Source organism: Malania oleifera, chromosome 9 (assembly GCF_029873635.1).
Source record: "Malania oleifera isolate guangnan ecotype guangnan chromosome 9, ASM2987363v1, whole genome shotgun sequence".
Classification (NCBI taxonomy): domain Eukaryota; kingdom Viridiplantae; phylum Streptophyta; class Magnoliopsida; order Santalales; family Ximeniaceae; genus Malania; species Malania oleifera.
The window spans coordinates 95076822-95095070 of record NC_080425.1 but is presented as its reverse complement, the minus strand read 5'-3'; the positions used below and the strand labels follow the sequence as shown (position 1 = coordinate 95095070).

The window sequence follows — 18249 nt, the reverse complement described above, 5'->3', positions numbered from 1 at the left end:
CTCTCAAAATGTAGGAGTTGTGAAATGAACCTTTTGTTTCTTTGTTTATTTATTTTTTTCTCATGATGTGGGATATTGCAAACCATGATCATCGATTACTACATTTTAATAATTAATCGTTAAATATAAATACATGAAAGATGATGTAATGCTATTAGAACTGTCGAACTATAATTAACGGTTGAAACTTAATTAATAAATTTGATTTACGTAAATTAAATCTTAATTGTGGTTGAAATCTAAATTTTAGGTCTCAAATTTAAATTTATATGCTCTCAAATAAAAAAATAAAATATTTTTTTATAATATTTTATCCAAATTCAAGGTTGCTAACATGAATCAAAATATACCATCATTTCATCAATTAAATCAACATCAACATTAGTATGAAATTAAAGACTTTCCAATTGAAAACCAAACATACATACACAAAGAAACAGAACACTTCAACTGCTCCAGGCCAATTCTACAGCAATCAACTCTCAGACCCCAGCTCACTTGTGACAGATCCTAGCCGTGGGCATGCTAACACACACCGGCCCATAGATCTTCTGAGCTTCTGGGCTCCCCGGTTTCAGCTCCTCCGCCACCGCAGCTCCTGCCACCGAGCAAATGGCGGCAGCTGCAGCTGCAAACACCAAGTCCCTCCTCCCATTGCTGGTGCCCTCTCCCTTGCTCTCACAGCTCAAGTAGGACTTCACTGCTTCTTTTTCTGCACCTACTCTGGCTGTGTTTGCGATGACAAGTGGTCTCCGGTGGGACGTTGTCGCTGAAGACCGGTGGCCGGAGAGGGGGGTGGTGCCGCCCAGGAAGGAGGCTGTCAAGGCCATTTCTAGAGGGTAGCTACCAGCTAGCTAATTAAGGTCTGCTACAATTGTGTGGTGTGCAATGTGCATGGGAAGGAAAAAAAAATGGAGGTGCATGGTTAGGCATATATATATAGCTTTGTAGCTTCCTTATTTACCTTAGTCTTAGAAATTTTGAAGGTAGAATTTCAGATTTGGATATGTGTAATTCTTTTACACAAATTTAAATTTAATGTTGGAAGTCTAAGCATAAGATTAGTATTCTTAAATAAAAAAATATACCATTTTATGTGAGACGCCCTATTTAATATACACAGTTTGCCTCAATTAAAAGAATGAGGTAAGAAAAAAAAATTGCCAAATTTTATCCAAATTGCTCAGACTGTAAAAGGAAATGGAAATGAAATCCAATCATTTAGAGAGAGAGAGAGGTGGAGGAGAGGGTTTTGTATTTAGTTTTTTCCACATGCCCATTCAGAAATTAAGAATACACTTTTGGGATACCAAGTTTCTTGAATGAACAATTCTATGCCAACAAAATTTTTAAATTTTCTAGCATAAAATACTAATAAATAAAAAAAATAATTGGACCCATATCATTTTGTATTGATAGTTTGCATTTTAGGACATTCTTCCACTGTGAACTTGTGCACAATTGATCGTGTGATGTAATGGAAATGAAAATAAAAAATGATATATTATGGCTACTTTAAATTTAAATTTATTTGAATTTAAATAAATTTTAATATAATTTTATATTCCATCTTATTCAAATTCAATATAAATCTAAATTTAAGGTCCCTCGGCATAAAAATTGTTCATATGTATTCTGGTTGGTTTCTTTCTTCAAGCATAAGGGAGCAGTCACTGGAACATTTCGACAATTCAAAACATCAGGACAAAAGTATCGGCAGAAAAGGAATACCCTACCCTTTTTCATAGTAATGGAAATTCAATGCACAACATAGTCCAAAGGCATTTTTTATGTGCCAGAATGTCGATAACAACTATAGCTAAGAAAGAGGGACACAACAGCTGAAGTCAAAAATCATTTTTGTTAAATTTTGTATGTAGTTGCTACAGTCAGATGGGGCTAGTTGGGTCTTATCCCAAAGAATAAACTAAAGCAATTGCTCATAAAATTGAAACAATGTTTATCTGCAAGTATAAAATTGGGATACATGTACAAACTAAGCATACAGTAGGTCTTCTTCCTCCTGCTGTTCTCTTGCCTTGTATGGGGGAGGCAGTAAACCATGCACATCAGCAAAAACATCTTGACAAACAGATGGTGCAGCAACAATAGGTGAATCCAAGACCCTGGCTGGAATGGCCACAAGGGTTTCTTCGAAAAAGGATTTGATTGTCTACAAAGTTAAATAATCACGTGAGAAAAGAATTATGCAGTAAAAGTTGTCATGGAAGATTGAGGAGAAATGCCAATGTAGGAAGTTCATCATTAAGCTAGCCACAGAACCCACCAAACATATTGTGCAAATAAACCTTACGGAAAATCAAGGAGAAATATCAATGTAGGAAAGTTATCGTTAAGCTAGCCGCAGAACCCACCAACCATATTGTGCAAATAAACCTGTCCTTTCTTTCATTCAAACCATACTCAAAATTTAGGGAGAAAAGTAGAGGACTGCACGCACAAGATATTATGCATACCGAAGAGCAAAAGTGTGCTGTGTCTGACAGACCAACCATGCCAATCAAGAGACACATTGGAGCTTTATAGAAAGAGGAAAATAATAACTCCCAAATATGTTCTCTTGACAAGAAATAAGGATGAACAGAAATACTGAGCATCATCATTTTTGAGATTATCACACGGTCAAAGAAGTGCATAACTCAAACCATGCTCTTGCCATACTAATGTTTCACCATGCAGAGGAGGTTTATAATTTATATATAATCAGGGAAGAGATGGATAAATTAAGCTGTACACAGTGGATGGTGAAGTTTATCTTCCACCAGCTGGGGACCAATGTTTAAATTTCTGAGAGTACTTGTGTCCAAATATTTGCGCTCTTCACATATAATTGTTGATAATCAAATTGAAGTCAAATGCAAAGATCAACACTAAGCATGAAACATAATTATGATTTAATGGGTATGCTTTCAAGATTTTTCTTTCCTGAGCATATGCATATTGAAATTAATTATGAAGCCCCCTTTTGGGATTTGAATACATGGTGAAACCTCACAATTGTTTAAGCTAAAAAAAATTTATTTGGTCGTTCAAATGTCTTTAGAAAAAAACTAATCACACGTTTGACAGATTTTCCTTGGTGGTTAAAACATTTCTATATACCAATCTTAATTATCTTTCCAAGATTAAAACAAGAACACAGCAAACATAAACTATAGAAGGTTATGGTTATTGACATACCGTGCAATGCTGAAAAGCAGCATCAGCTTTTCGCTTCCAGAGACCATTTCCAGGCTCTGAATAGAAAAGATTCAGTAGAGGCTGTAGCAAAGAAGGTGTATAATAACAACATCAGCACATACTAAAGACAAAGAAAATACTTTAGCTGCTAAATATCCCAGAGGATTAAATGAATTAAATTATGTCCTCCATAAATCGACAACTAAACAAAGAAAAGAAAAATGTGAGGGCAAGAAAGAGATGCTAAAGCAAAAGAATAAAGAAATGTCTTCAACGGAATATGTAGGATCCTTTTACAAGTATTGTATTTACAGATATTCCACAATAACTGCTGCTAAAGCAGACATAATCATGGACCCAGACTCCATGCACAGAGTCTTCCTCCCACTGAGCAGCATTCCCACTAAGCATCAGCCCTCAGGATGGACCGACCCTATTGATCTAAGCTCTTGCATAGTAACAGTGACAAGTGACCCAGGTAAGCAATGCTTACATCTTGGGAACTGAGTCATTGACTAGACAAATCAGGTGCCATACAAGACATGAAAACTAATCCCACTAACTTGTCAGATGTGAAAAGATCAAATGACACTTATTCAACCAATTTTTAATCATGGTTATAACCTTTCATATTCCCATTATCACAGAGACAATGGAAATGTCTTGCAACAGGAAAAAACAACTGAAACAACAAAGACAAAAAGCCAACACAGCAGCAGGCAGAACACAACAGCTCAAATACTAGTGAGAACCCTAACAGAATAGAAAAGTGGATTTCCCTACTTTATGTCATAGTTCCCTATTTCTTTCTTCAGTAGTATAGAAGTTGGAGAAGATTTGGAGAGATTTTTGTCTAGTGGCATTGATGGAATCCATATCTCAATTAATTGGTTGAAATTGGCGTATTTTCCTCAGCAAGTATTTGGGGATTCACCTATTTGAAGTTAAGAACACAGCACTCTTTAATGAAACCAATTTCCAGAGCCTGTTAACATTGCCACAGTATAGTTTTGGTCATGCATCATGCCACTAGAGAAGAGAAATGCTTCTTTCCAGCCTGCCATTTTTCATTCTTAATAGCATTTGATCCAGAGAGTAAATAAAGTAGAAAGTGGATTTCCTTCTTACTTTTTTCCCCTTTCCTTCGCTAAAACAAAATCCTTGTTCCAAACAAAGCCTAAGTGCTGTATAAGCGAACTTGCAGAATTTCGTGATTTACTCATTCATCTCTCTTCTACTATGGATATTTGGACAGTTATTTTCCACCTTCTGAAGTGCCCAGCAATGTATTTGTCAATTCTAGAATTGTATTGGGGTTGGGATCCTCAAGGCAACATATGTTTAGGAGCAAATCTCCCAAGGTTTATGCAATGTATTTGTCAGATATAGAAGGAATCTTAACAATTCCCAAATTCAAACAAGGAAGAAATAGTAGGCAATAGACAATTGCAAATTTAATGGGGACAGAGCAAATCTATGGAGAAAATCCAAATCCACAAAACCAAGGGCATTCTTTCAATACATTAGGAAACGGCATTACAAGGTTTGAACCATCACATTATGTAACACAGGACTAGATATATACTTGTCATGTGACGATCCCTTTTTGATGATTAGCCTTTTTGTTTATAAGCATAATTTCTTATGCTTACTAATTAGGACATACAAAAAAAAAAATACACAATAAATATATGTAAAAAAAGCATGCACATATAAACAAGTGTTCTACAGGTGGTTTGTTTTTAAGACCTACTAAAACACAATGCTCTCATGATCTCCCTCCCCCTCTCCCTCTCAGTCTAACTACTCTGATCGACTCAGTTCAGCTTCTTTTTTTTGTGGTTTCATTGAAAGCCAATGAGCTTCCACCATAAAGTAAATGGCATGAACAGTTAGAGCTGATCTCATCTTCAATTTTCCCAGCAGAAATTCCTGCCAACCTCTCACCTGAATCACCCCACCCCCTACCCCAAGAAAGAGCAAAAAAAAAAAAACAAAACAAAAGGACTTGTTAAAGAAGATACTTAAATAGATACAAAAATGACTAAAATGTGAATGATAGTGAAGCCAATGAAGTAATATTGTAATATCTCTACCTTAACCACATCCCGGACATTTGGTCTATTAGACCCATATGTTCCCAAAATGGAATCCCCATATATCTGATATTGTTCAAGGACCTACAAGACATTGTAAATCATGAGATGGAATCAGTGGTGCACAGAAATGGAGCAAAAGTGTTTATTAGAGAGACATGAGTACAACAAAACCTGACGGCGCGTTTGATTGCAACTAGGTGCACCATATACTGCAGTATCAACCTGTCCCAGGGTATACCAAGGGCTGTTGAACATGAACGAAGTTTTTTCAGTAAAATTATCCAGCGTCAACCAATAGTAGTAAATTAGGAAAAAAGGCACAACAGAAACAAAAAACAGAAGCACTCAGAGGGGGTAATTTCTTAATTGCTCAACTATTGCAAATGAGAAGTTGCAGGATTCCACATTAAAGATATCATAATGCAAAAACATTAATTATTTGCTACTCCCCCCATCCTACAAAGATTCTCCTCTTTTTTATATCATCGCTATTCTATATCATCCCCTGCAGTAATTTTTGAAATCTTTTCTCCACAATCTCATCCAACAATGAAATGTTGGTGTTTGGAAAGTCAACTTGATTAGTTGGGAATCAATGCATTAATTGAAGTTTATGAAAAACTGGAGCGACAATCTCTATAGGATGAAGGGATTGCTATTAGTCCTACTAATCTCTCCAAATGCCTTAACCTTCAAACAACTACAGCAAAAAACAGTAATTGAACTCCCGTTCCTTGAAAAGGATTTCCGAAAGGTGCCAGATAACTTGGCCAATAAACCTTACCAATTCATTACAGTCAAAACTGCACATATATTCATGATTAGTCATTAAATCTGATAACCATCCAAGGATGCATTCACATAGTTCTAGACAAGTAATATTTTGTTTCACTGTCCGGTTAGTGAATGATCAACAAGATTTCTATCTGTTGAATGAATCAAAAGGAAATCTTTTCTAAATAAGAAACCGAAGGAGGAATACAGTAAGTTAGAATTAAAGAGAGAAGGATCAGAATGTAGGGTTTCTAAGATGAGTAGGAGACAAACAGACAATGCAACTTAGTTATTCTGGGTGGAACAGTGAAATAATATAAAATTGATGGCTGATAAATCCTTATAAATTGTAAATAGATCAATTAGGCAAGTAGAAGAATATTGAATATGTGAAGCAGAGAGTTAAATCTGGTTACTTTAGTATACTACTTGATACATACATGAGAAATTAGAAGGAAAAAAATATTATGAGGCTGCATGCTAGCTAGGGTATATGGATCAAAACGTAAAGAAACTATGAGAAAACATATACAAAAAACTAAGTTTAAATCTAGAAGACAAAGGAATGAATATACACATAATAAGGTAGGAGTAGCAGTTACAGAATATATAAAAAGGGGCTAAGACAGTTTAGGTACTATAAATGTAGGTAAGTAAGATGTTACCATGGCTAATTTTCTCTTTCTATGATCTAACATCTCTTTTTTAAAACTTTCCCAAGCACAAGAATCAGTAAGCTTAATGCAGTCTATTTTTCCATACGACATTCCATGTGACTACTGTTTTATAACAGTGAAATTGTAAATAAAAATTGATATCAATGCTCCCCACTCCATGCGCCCCCCCCCCCCCACCCTCTCCAAAAAAAAAGAAAATAAACACAAAAAAAAAACTAGTAATTATATATATATATATATGAATCAGGAAAATGGAAAGACCAAAAAAAGTGTTCTGTTTTGAATGTTAACACATAACTTCAAGTCTGGTTTTCATTTCGCTGATGATGATAATAGAATGTTAAACAAAGAATTTTGCCTTAAACAGTCTAACGAAGGATATGACATCGACTGCAAGTTTATATACTATGTAATCTATTATCAAAAAATATATTACAAAATATTTTTTCTTGCACTGATATTAAATTTATGTAGACAGACTAGTTACAAATAAAACCAGCCACTCACAATAATGTATGAAAATAAACAGATAAAAAAAATGGCTTTGATTAGTCACATGCTCTTCTTACTTATTGTAGGCAGCACGACCAAGCATTACCCCATGAGCTCCTTGCCTTCGTGCTGCATTAACCTGGTAGTCAACATGCCATTGAGATACCCATGAAAAGAAAGATAAAGATAAGAAAAATGTTATATTAAAGGCATCCTCTGATGACTAATTTACCCAAAAAGTAGAGACACAATGGTAAAATTTTGGTTTTTACTTTGAGAATGTTTCCACACAACGGTTATAAGCAAATCCATTTTTTCTCAATTTTGAGCCAAAAAATAACTGTCTTAACTTCTCACTAAGGCATTATCCTACTGAAAAGAATAAAACTTATACTAGCATTTACATATGATTATCTCCCATGTGCACAAGACAAGGGGTCACAGGCAAGCATAATGCTGTGAACAAGCTTGGCTTATGATAGTTGGAGGCCGTGGAAAGGAAATCTTTCAACTTAGTTCTTGATGGAGAACAAATCAACATGCTCAGGATCACCGTATAGGCAGCAACAAACCCCTATCTTGGCTTGGAATAATGAGGAATGGGGAAAATATCCTAATGCACCAACTCAAGAAAGAATGACTTTGGCAGGTTCCTTGCACTGTCACAAATCAATGGAGGACCGATGCACATAGCTATCCCAAAAGGATTCAAATGTCCAATTCTAAAGGGTGCCATAGGATCTCACAACTATGGAGAAGCTGGGTCAAAGAATCCTCTGGTTCTCAGCAAAAACCTTCCATTGATCCCCCCCTCCATTTTCAATGAAAAAGGAGTCGCATTCTGTTGAAGCAGCCAATCCCTTGGAGTCGGTGCGTTCTTGCCCTTGCCATGGTCACTGCTTCAGCATCTCCCTCGGGAAGAGCCATGCGCAACCACTGACCAGTGAACTTGGAGATGATGAGTGCTCCAACATGCTCTTTCACTTGAACGATCATGGGAAACTAAAAATATGACAGCTGGATCCCTACACTTCTGAAGATGCTGGTCTCCCCCACCCCCTCAGAAAAAAAAGGCCCAATGTATTCAAATGTTTTTAACACTTAGGAGACAGCCTCTCTCAGGCCTAAAAGCCTCCCCTCCCCATTCCAGCCCAAAACCAAAGCCTTTTGCTTCATTCCTTGAGGGCAAAGGCGCAGAAATCCCTCTTCCCCAGCCACCCCCACCAAAGCCTGGGGTTCATCATACATTCATACCCCCTGCGCCCTTAAGGAGTTTGGACTCTCTTCCCCTGACACTCCTCTCCAGAGTGCAGTAAACAGCAACACAATTTGAGAAGGGACCAACACGGATGCCTCCCTAAGGAGTCTCATTGCAATCCAAATCTATTAGGCTGGGAGGAGTTAAATTAAGTGGATGTGGAACCACCAAATGGGTTCTCTGGCAGGTTAAGATGGGAAGAAGGTTGTTGGGGTTTCTTTTGATGGTTTTAAGGACAAAGCTATGACTATATTTGAGAATATTGAGAGAGAAAGTAAAGCAAACACAACCTTAGGAGGAAAGTTTATAATAGCAAAAAGAAAAATAAGAGTATGTAATTGAGTTTCTGTTAACTATGATAGAGATGAGAGTCTTTTAGATCCTGAGGTAGCTGACTGCAGCAGGGAATATTTCATCATTTGGAATGTCAGCAGCGTCAATGATACAGCCAACATGTCTGTTCTGCAGTGTTTTTCGAAAGACCGGAAAGGGGACGTGATATGTCTGCAGCAAACTAAGCTGAATGCTATTGACAGAAGTCCCATTACCAGTATTCTGGGGACACAACAGCAACATTTGGATTCACCTAAAGGCTGATGTTCTGCTGGGGAATCTGGTCATGTGGAAGGAAACATTCTTGAACTGGTCGAGCACACAACCAGAGTGTTCTCAGCATCCTGTCTTTTCAGGAAGTTGGATCAATTTCTCCTGGCCCTTTACGGGCGTGTAAGGGCCAAGTGAAGGTCCATCCAGGCATTTACTGTGGAATGAGCTCCCTGAAACTAGAACGAAATGAGATGCTCCTTGGGTTATCAGAAAGGATTTTAACATCATGCCCTTCCGCATGACAGGTTCGACTTCAAAGAATGCAAGTATGAAAGAATTTAAGGACTTCCTTCACCACTTCATGTGAATGCTCTTATTGACCTCCCTCTTATTAAAGATGATTTTACTTGGTCCACCAATTCAAGAGAGATGCCTTCCTAGACAGGTTTCTAATCTTAATGGCCTGTGAGGAGTATTTTCCCAAGGTTACCCAGAAGCTCCACCCCAAGCCTATCTCTGATCACTTTCCCCTCTTGTTAGACACCGGAGAATAAAGTGGGGATCAGCTACCTTCCACTTTGAGAACATGTTTAAGATCACTTTCCCCTCTGGTTACTCGTTAGACACCAAAGAATAAAGTGGGGATCAGCTACCTTCCCCTTTGAGAACATGTGGCCTAAACAAAGGTTTTGGATGCTCATAAAGGAGTGGGGATCTACTTCCACTTTGAGGCTACATAAGTTTCGTTCTTATGTCCAACATGAACAAGATGAATGGAAAACTCAAATGGTGAAATAAAAAACAGTTTTGGTGATGTGATATCTATGCAAAGAAAGAACCCACTTTGAGGAGAATCCAGGATCTTGATGCTCAAGAACTCTCTCAAGGCTTTAATGGGGAATTTAAAAAAAAAAAAAGGAGCCTCCTAACAAAATAATTACCTGAGATTATACATATCGAAGAAATTGCAAGGAGACAAAAGTCTATAGCCTTATAGCTTAAGGAACAGTACCGGGATACCAAAATCTTCCATTGCACAGCCAATGCCCATAGGAGAAACAACACCTCAAACAGTGTCATTATCAATGGTGAAACTTTGGATGAAAAGAGGGACATCAAAGAAGGCATTTGAAATTTCGATGAAACCTTCTACTCCAAGCCTTCTACTTGGAGACATCGGGTTTAGGGTTTAAGCTTCAACAAAGTCTGCAACCCTACAGCTAGGTGGCAGGAACACCCTTTCAGCAAGGAAGAAAGTCTTTGTACTCTAGAAAATTGTAGATTGTAGTGGTGGTAAACTATAAAACTGCGGCCCCAATGGCTTCACCATAGCATTTTTTGTTTTTATAAGCAAGCTGGAATGTTCTTAAAGCTGGCATTCTCAAGGTTTTTGATGAGTTCCATTCTACAGGCAGAAATGTGGACAGCATGAATCCCACCATTACTGTGTTGATCCCTAAAGAAGGAAGGGGCTTAACATAAAAATTTTCAACACATCAACTTGTTCAATAGTGTTAACAAGCTTTTATCCAAAGTTCTCGCCACTACACTGAAAAAATAATCCCAGAAATCATATAGCAGCACCAACATGCCATTGTCGAAGGGAGGCAAAGATGCTGCACTCATTGTGTCCGAAATTCAAGACAGTCACTCTAGAGCTGGAAAGGGCAGAATGGCCTGCAAACTTCATATGGAAAAAGCTTTTCACCATGTTTGCTCACCATCATCCTCAATTCTCATTAATGGCCGTCCTTCAGGATTTTTTCACTCCTCCAGGGGATTACAACTAGGAGATCCCTTTTTCCCTTGCTTTTCATTATTCTCATGGAGGTTTTCAACCCCTTGTTGCAAAATGCCTCAAGATCAAAACTCTTAAAAGGGCTCATTCATGAATCTCCAGATCCTATTATCCAGGAGGGTCATGATGAGTGTAGGAAATGTTAGGAAGCTTTTCAACCCCTTCTCACATCCTCTTCACTGATGATACCATGATCCTCTGTGAGGTAGAAGCTCATCAGATTCTAAATCTCAGATGCTCACTTCTTTGCTTCAAAGCAATTTCCAGTTTGAAAGTCAATTTGGGAAAGAGTGAGCTCAGTCCCACTAGAAATGTGAACAATGGCAATCTCTTGGTTGGTATCATGGTTTGCAAGTTGAAGACTTCTCCTTTGATCTAACTTCGTCTCCCTCTTGGCGCATAGTTCAAGGAAAAAAGGATTTGGTTGAAGGATTTGACCCAAAAAAAAGGCTGGTTGGAAGCATGAGTATTGCTTTAGAGGTGGTAGACTCACTCTCATCAAAAGCACCCTCTCCAATGTCTAGTTTACTTTAAGTCTCTTCCCTATTCCTTGTTCTGTGGCAAATAGACAGAACAACATTCAAAAATCTGAAAATATGGGAAAGGTCTTTTAAGTTTCATTTAGTTAGAAGAGATGTTGTCTGACAAGCAATCCAAAGTGGTGCTCTGGGTCTCAAATAGTCCAATCTCTCACTGCTCTCATCAAGACCCTCCTGGGTAAGTGGATCTGGAGATTCATGAATGAGAACAAGTTTCTCTGGAGAAGGATAAGTATGGTCTCGATCACAATGTGTGCATGAGCCAAGGCAGTCCTATGGGGTCAGTGTTAGAAAATTGATTAGGAAGGGGGGAAGATTTCTTCACTCTCTTCCACTTCCTTATTGGAAGTGGGAGCAGCCCTTCTTTTGGCATGACAGCTGGTGTTGCTCATCTCCTCTGAGCTCTCAATTTCCTGCAGTCTTCAATCTCAGCTGTAACAAAGATGCTTTGCTGAGCATGTATGTGAACCATTCCTTCAATACATCTTGGAACATCTCTATCATTCGAAATGCTCATGATTGGAAGATTGAATCTTGTGCTGATTTTTATGGCTGTCTTTATAGAAATGTCCCACCAGGATGTGGATGTGCCCTCACCGAAGCTCAATAAAAATGGTCCCTTCACAATCTGCTCTACCAACAAACAGCTGGATAGGGGCTCAGAGACCACACTTGATTACCTTTGGAAAGCAATCTGGAACACTCTTGTGCCAACTGAAGTTTTAAACTCCTGATGATCTTCAGAAAAGGGGTTTCACTTTGGTTACCAAATGCTTTTTTTGCAAAGTTCATGCTGAAACTGTTAGACTACCTTCTGCTCCACTGCCCCTAGATAAGAATTTTTGGAATCTGGCCACTGCTCTCTCTGGACAGCACTGGATCACTACTGAATCTGTGGGAAAGGAAATCTGGAACTGAAAGGGTATTTCAGCAAATAGAGAAAGGGAAAAAGCCTAGTCCATGAACTCAACATCTTTTGGATTACATGGAGAGAATGAAAGGCAAGAGCTCACAAAGGAACTTTTACTCTACCACAAACCTCAAGGATAGCTGGCTTTCTATGCTTCTCTCCTGGTTTAGCAGGCAGTACATGCTGGACACTTGTTTAATTTTTTATTTGTCGGATACACTGTCTCACTGTTGATTGTTATCTTTTGTTTCTTCTCGCTTTTCTTGTTCCTAATTGGGTGTGGTGCCCTTAAAAAAAAAAAAACAAAAACAACCAATTCAATGACCACAGTAAGAAGACAGGCAACATCTACACACCATGCTCTTTGCTCTATACACATAACATAGTCAACTATTTAAAACAGACCCTAGAGCTGCTTTTGAAATTTTCATAGATAATTTTGCAAACAGGGCAACCTCCACTCCCTCATGGACCTGACCCAAAAATAAAAATAGAAAAAAATAAATAAAGGGAGGACCTAAATAAAATTTATTTGAAAAAAATAAATGCAGCAGCAGTAAAATCCAACCCAAGCATATGAATGAAAAATATTCCTCCACAAAAATGCAAAACTAAAAGAAATTTCCAAAGAATTTGACTTCATATACAAAATAAGAGGTTCTTTTACAATCTTATATAACAAAATTTACCAAACAATTGCACATAGATTTAGACATCTTTTGATAATAGTGGCTCAGAGCCTCAGAATAACCACAATGGCCTTATGAGTGACATTCTCTACATCCATGCAAACAGCAAGTGACAACAATGGACCTGAGACACCCTTTATTCCGTCCCATGCATGTCATACAAAAAACGTAAGTAGTTTGACAAAGCTTCACCTCATCAACAGAGTTTATGCCTCCATTTATCGTAAACCTTAAATCCGGGAAGTCACGCAAAAGGCCATAAAAATACTCATATCTGCATTTAACAATATAAGAATGAATGACTGTTAGCAGATTAATTAAAATGTCCAGAATTAAGACCTCCAGCATCGCTGTAGAGCATATAACACCAAAGGCAATTACTGACCTTTCCAATTAACCAAGTTAACTTAAATTGAACCTACACTAACTAAAACAATAAAATGTAAACAGGTACATACTTCAGTGGAGGTATTTTCCGATTGTCAGCTGGGCTTATGCCATTGAGCAGTGCCTTCCGTGCATGTATAATGAAATGCCTAGTTGGTGATAGAGAAGAAACTTTGTAAATAAAATCACCTGAAAAAAAAAAAAAAAAAAAAGTCACTTATATTGTCATCTGTCATACACCTACTAATCAGGTAAAATCCAGAGAAGAGATTGTCATTCCACAAAATGATAGGCATGTTATATTCCATAATCAGCAACAAAGTTTAGGGTTAGCAGGTCATGAAGATTTAAATTGACCAGCAGAAGAACATAATAACATATTTGGAAGAATCTATGCAACAGATCATCATAATATCCATTTTTAGACACATGTTTAAGCCTAATCTCAATTCAGAGAAACATATGCTGCAAAATCTAATTCTTTGCTTATTCAGAAAAAAAAAATTGACATTACTTTTTTTAATATCATAGAAGGGGCTCTGGGAATGTTCAACCATAAACAACAATATAACTTATTTTCTTTTACTAAGTACAACTGTACTACAGAGCATTAAAGTGGTCACCATACTTCCATCAACATGGTTCTTAAAGGATTTCCAAGGGCAAACCTATGCTATCTTAAACCATTATGAAGCAAGAAGAAAAGCATGAAGTGCAGCACTATTTATCGTAAAGAACAATGCTGAGACAAGGACAGCAAACACTCCCCAGTTCCTAAACAGCACCTGCAGGCTGCTCCCTCTAAATTTTCTAGCTCAAATATGTGGAAGTTTTCACAGCCATCCATTTATGCATCTTTAATTTAAATAGACAACAAAAGTAACGAAAGACCTTACAGAGTTCATTATATGAATCGTGATCGTCAACACCAATTCGACACTTAACACTTACAGGAACATTCGACTTGGCAGCAATTACAGACATAGCTTCCCCAACAAACTTTCCTTGTAAATAGTGAATGTCAATATCAGAGCAAATTATAAATAAATTCAGCACAAAGAGTAGCTCCAATAAACAATTTAGTCAGCAGAGATTTCAAACCTTAGGATCAAGCATAAGACGCACACCAAAGCACCCATGCCCAGCAACCTTTGGACTAGGACAACCGCAACTGGTAGGTAAACAAAACAATTTTAGATCACTGATCAAAATAAAAATGAAACCCTGGAGACGGGTAAAAGGAATTGAACAGACTTGAAATTTATCTCATCGTAGCAGTAAGCACTGGCAAGTTCAGTGGCTTTTGCCAGGTTTTCCAAATTACTACCACCAATTTGAAGGACGACAGGATGCTGCTGTGGAGAAAATGCCAGGAATCTGTCCTGAGAAATTGCAAAAAAGGTACATGAAATCAGTGCCTTTAAATGCTGACCTATCAGATGCACCAAAGCATTAAAAATGACAACAAATTAAACTCGTTGATATCAGGGGGAAATGGAATACATTTTCCGATACCAAACAAAAACTCACAGAACAAAAAGAATCTTGGAAATTATGGAAAGTACTTTTTCTGAATATGAAATGACACGCACTCATTTTAATGGTTCTTTTTCAACATATGGATGCTTCAATTAAATCAGCTCAAATAGGATCACATAACCACATCTGAGAAAATTACAAGTATCACAATGTCAAACTTAAATCTATCGAAGATTAATGACCTGTACCTAATTCAATGATCATCAAATGGACATAAGAATTAGATTTTAGGGCAGTATCTGCCATTAAATATACTATTATTGCATCAATGAAAGGTGTCACTTGCAAGTGCAAATGAGTATATTTTATCAATCAGAAAAAGACAAAGGCATGATTAAAAAAGGACTAATCTTAAGCTTCGTGAATGGACAAATTTCCAATAACATTTTTTTAGTATTATGAGCAGTTCTCCAAATTCATGGTGCTGGAAAAATCTAAACACCCAAACACCTGCACACACAAACAAATATGAAAGTAGGGATATCAATGTTTAGTTGTACACTAATTGTTATCAATGCAAAAGAAAACAATTTGAACAGCCCTATATGCCTTGGATGAAGGACAATGTTAATGGCTTTACGCTATCCACACCAATATGATGCCACAAAGCATTAAACCATCAATCCTTTTCCAGGTCCTTCAGTTAGAAACTGTGCCATGTATAACTCATTCTATAGTTTCCATTGAGGCCCCTATCCACATCAATATGATGCCACAAAGCATTAAACCATCAATCCTTTTCCAGGTCCTTCAGTTAGAAAATGTGCCATGTAGAACTCATTCTATAGTTTCTACTGACGTCACCCTTAGCTCAAACTCCTTTCCAGAAGCTTCAATTTGCACAAATTCATGGCTCCATGATTAGGTTGCCAAAATTATTTATAAAAAGGGCTACAAATAGAAACACCTCAATCAACACAAAGCCTTCCCAAATTATCAATCAGTAGTTTCTACGCTTCCCTATCCTAGTTATTCCACCATTCAACAAATCTCCACCCTAGAGGTTGCCTGATACAATGACACAGGCTTTTATTTTGCTTGGACTCAAAGTAACCTAATGACCAGCCATAATGACATGGAATCCTAACCACTAGACATAACTAGTCTTAACCCTAAACTTAATTAAAAGAAATATGAAACAAAAATCAAAACAAAACATAGAAAGAAAAACCTAACTGATTCACTGCTAAAGGAACAACACTTTGGCTAAGCATGAACCACAGTTGTCACAATGACTTGCTAAAGTAAATATTACATGATATTAGGATTACTAGAGTTGGATTCTTATTTTATGGCTGCTAATTATATTAGCTACATTCCCTCATACAAATTTTAATCATTCCAATATGAAGAGTTTTCAGAATAATCCCAAAATTTCCTTTCTAGTAAAGATGCTGTACATCACTTTAACAACATAGTCCACGCTCCACACTAAGATCAATCCTATTAGATGTATAAGGATAATTTACTAGTTTGCAAGCTATTTCAATAGTTTCTCAACTGCATAAGAAAATTGAAATGAGTATAACTTAAGATAAAAACTATATAACAGCAGTTTCAAATGCCTGTGTTTGAAAATAGTGATTATTTCTTTTCCACAGCTCCCTTAGAAGAAAATTTTTTTACTGACCAGATTATCCTTTCGATAAACAATTGTTTCAGCAGCAAGCATCTCTGTGTAGAGCCATGCATGTTTTGATATTAGTCGGGCAAGAGTCCTATAATGATTATCCGTCCAATCCATCATTGGAGCAACGCTAGAAAACAAAAATTACAGTTAACACAAATTCATTCACTTAAAAAAAAAACAAAGAAAAAAAAAAGAAAAAGGAAATTAAGACATGGAGAAGATTGAAATGTTAAAATACCCACCTGAACCATGGGGGAAAATAGCGGCTCGCAACCATGACAGATTCTATATGCAATTGATGTCTCTGACCATAAGCAAAACTTTTCCTTGATTTAGTCAAATTCCTGTATATATTTAATGACAATCTGCGATGGTTTTTTACGAAAAAAGAATTAATAGAGGTACATGAAGGAGTTAAAACATATCCTCCAGACTTCATCATTCCTCTAATCAGAATATCAGACCACAGACTGCTCTTTTGGGTACCTATCCATATAAGGAAACTACATCATGCCAGAAATTCAGAACATAGAGACGAACAAGTACATGGATTATGAGGGGAAAAAAGGAATGAAATAAATTGAGTTATGCGAAAAACAGAGATTCCTCTGGACTGATGAGTGGTAGAGGAAGGGGGTGTGGAAGGAAGGAAACAGAAAACAAAAACTTTTGCAATCTTTTTCTTCCCTGCCTCCCCTTTTCCTCCGCTTTCTTAACAACCAAACAGATGGGGTTAGGGTCTACATGGAAACGTGTTCAACTACTGTTCACAAAATTTCAGAAATTATTTATATGAGGAACTATCACCCGCTATTTTTTACAGCCACAAACACCATTATGCGAAGTTTGAGACTCTGATTTTACTAGAGCTCGTTTCACAAACTACAAAGTACGATGGGAACAGTAAAATAAACCGAGTTCTGAGAAAAACAGAAAGTCCTCTTGATCAAAAGGGGACCAAAAAGGAGGGAACAAAACGGAGAACTCAAACTTTTGTTGTCTTCATTGTCTTTCAAACAAGCGTACAATTACTCTCTATGAAACTAAAAGAAAATATATTTACGCGAGTAGCTATCGACTACTATTTCTTTACAGCCAAGAACCCCATAGTTTCTAGTTTAAGACAGCGAATTTGCCACTATGGCTACTTCAGCTGCATAGAAATTACAACGTGACTTCAATCCAAGAAATTGAGTTCTGAGAAAAACAAAAAAACAAAATAAAATTTCCATGGATTCATAAGAAAACAGAAAGACTCGAATTTTTTACTTCTCATTCTTCAGGTTTTCCTTTTAATTCCATTTTCTTAACAACCAAACAGATGGGATTAGGGTTTACATGGAAACGGTGGTCGCCGATGCGGGTTTGCAAAGCTTCCGGCCTTCTGTTCTGCTCTTCTATTTAGCAGCTCGGCGAACCCCACGAGCTCAATCGAAGATGACGATTGATGCTCTGTTAGGGCCTGTTTGGGAGCCACAAATGCACTTTGGGCCCCAAAGACCAAATTTAGAAAGGCTTGTCCCAACTCCGGCCCAGCTTCTAATCCTCAAACTTTCCAAACCAATATTAATTATGGTATTTTTTTTAAAATTAAAAATATCGAAAATCCTATAAGAAATAATGTATCTCTTATTCGCTTTTTACAAAATTCGAATATAAGAGTTATATTAGAACTTAAATATCTCGAGTTTTTTATTTATTTAGTATCAA

General features: G+C 37.1%; 2 protein-coding genes across 3 annotated transcripts; both read right to left on the bottom strand.

Moving 5' to 3' along the window:
• Nucleotides 1-494: 494 nt before the first annotated feature.
• LOC131163593 (photosystem II 5 kDa protein, chloroplastic-like) lies at nt 495-830 on the bottom strand. The gene has a single exon (XM_058120183.1). The coding sequence runs from the start codon at nt 828-830 to the stop codon at nt 495-497; it is 336 nt and encodes a 111-aa protein (XP_057976166.1).
• A 1012-nt stretch (nt 831-1842) lies between these two features.
• LOC131165019 (uncharacterized) lies at nt 1843-18068 on the bottom strand. 2 transcript variants are annotated; one of them, XM_058122631.1, is made up of 13 exons: nt 17878-18068; nt 16782-16904; nt 16540-16666; nt 14625-14752; nt 14472-14541; nt 14267-14369; nt 13442-13559; nt 13176-13257; nt 7321-7382; nt 5472-5544; nt 5298-5381; nt 3202-3282; nt 1843-2173 (listed from the first exon to the last, which is right to left on the bottom strand). In XM_058122631.1, the coding sequence occupies exons 2-13, from the start codon at nt 16814-16816 to the stop codon at nt 1997-1999; spliced, it is 1140 nt and encodes a 379-aa protein (XP_057978614.1). In that variant the 5' UTR covers nt 16817-16904; nt 17878-18068; the 3' UTR covers nt 1843-1996. The 2 variants fall into 2 exon arrangements, with proteins under 2 accessions (XP_057978614.1, XP_057978613.1); XM_058122630.1 differs by having other exon boundaries at nt 16782-17025; nt 17878-18062.
• Between the last annotated feature and the right edge of the window lie 181 nt (nt 18069-18249).

Bases quoted from the DNA above. Each gene is read 5' to 3' on its own strand.
- LOC131165019 (XM_058122630.1), bottom strand. From the start codon at position 16,981: ATGATGAAGTCTGGAGGATATGTTTTAACTCCTTCATGTACCTCTATT. The intron at 14,370-14,471 runs GTTTGAAATCTC...TTACAAGGAAAG, and splicing joins GTCTTATGCTTGATCCTAAG to TTTGTTGGGGAAGCTATGTC. The intron at 13,258-13,441 runs GTATGTACCTGT...TGTTAAATGCAG, and splicing joins CGGAAAATACCTCCACTGAA to ATATGAGTATTTTTATGGCC.
- LOC131163593 (XM_058120183.1), bottom strand. From the start codon at position 830: ATGGCCTTGACAGCCTCCTTCCTGGGCGGCACCACCCCCCTCTCCGGC.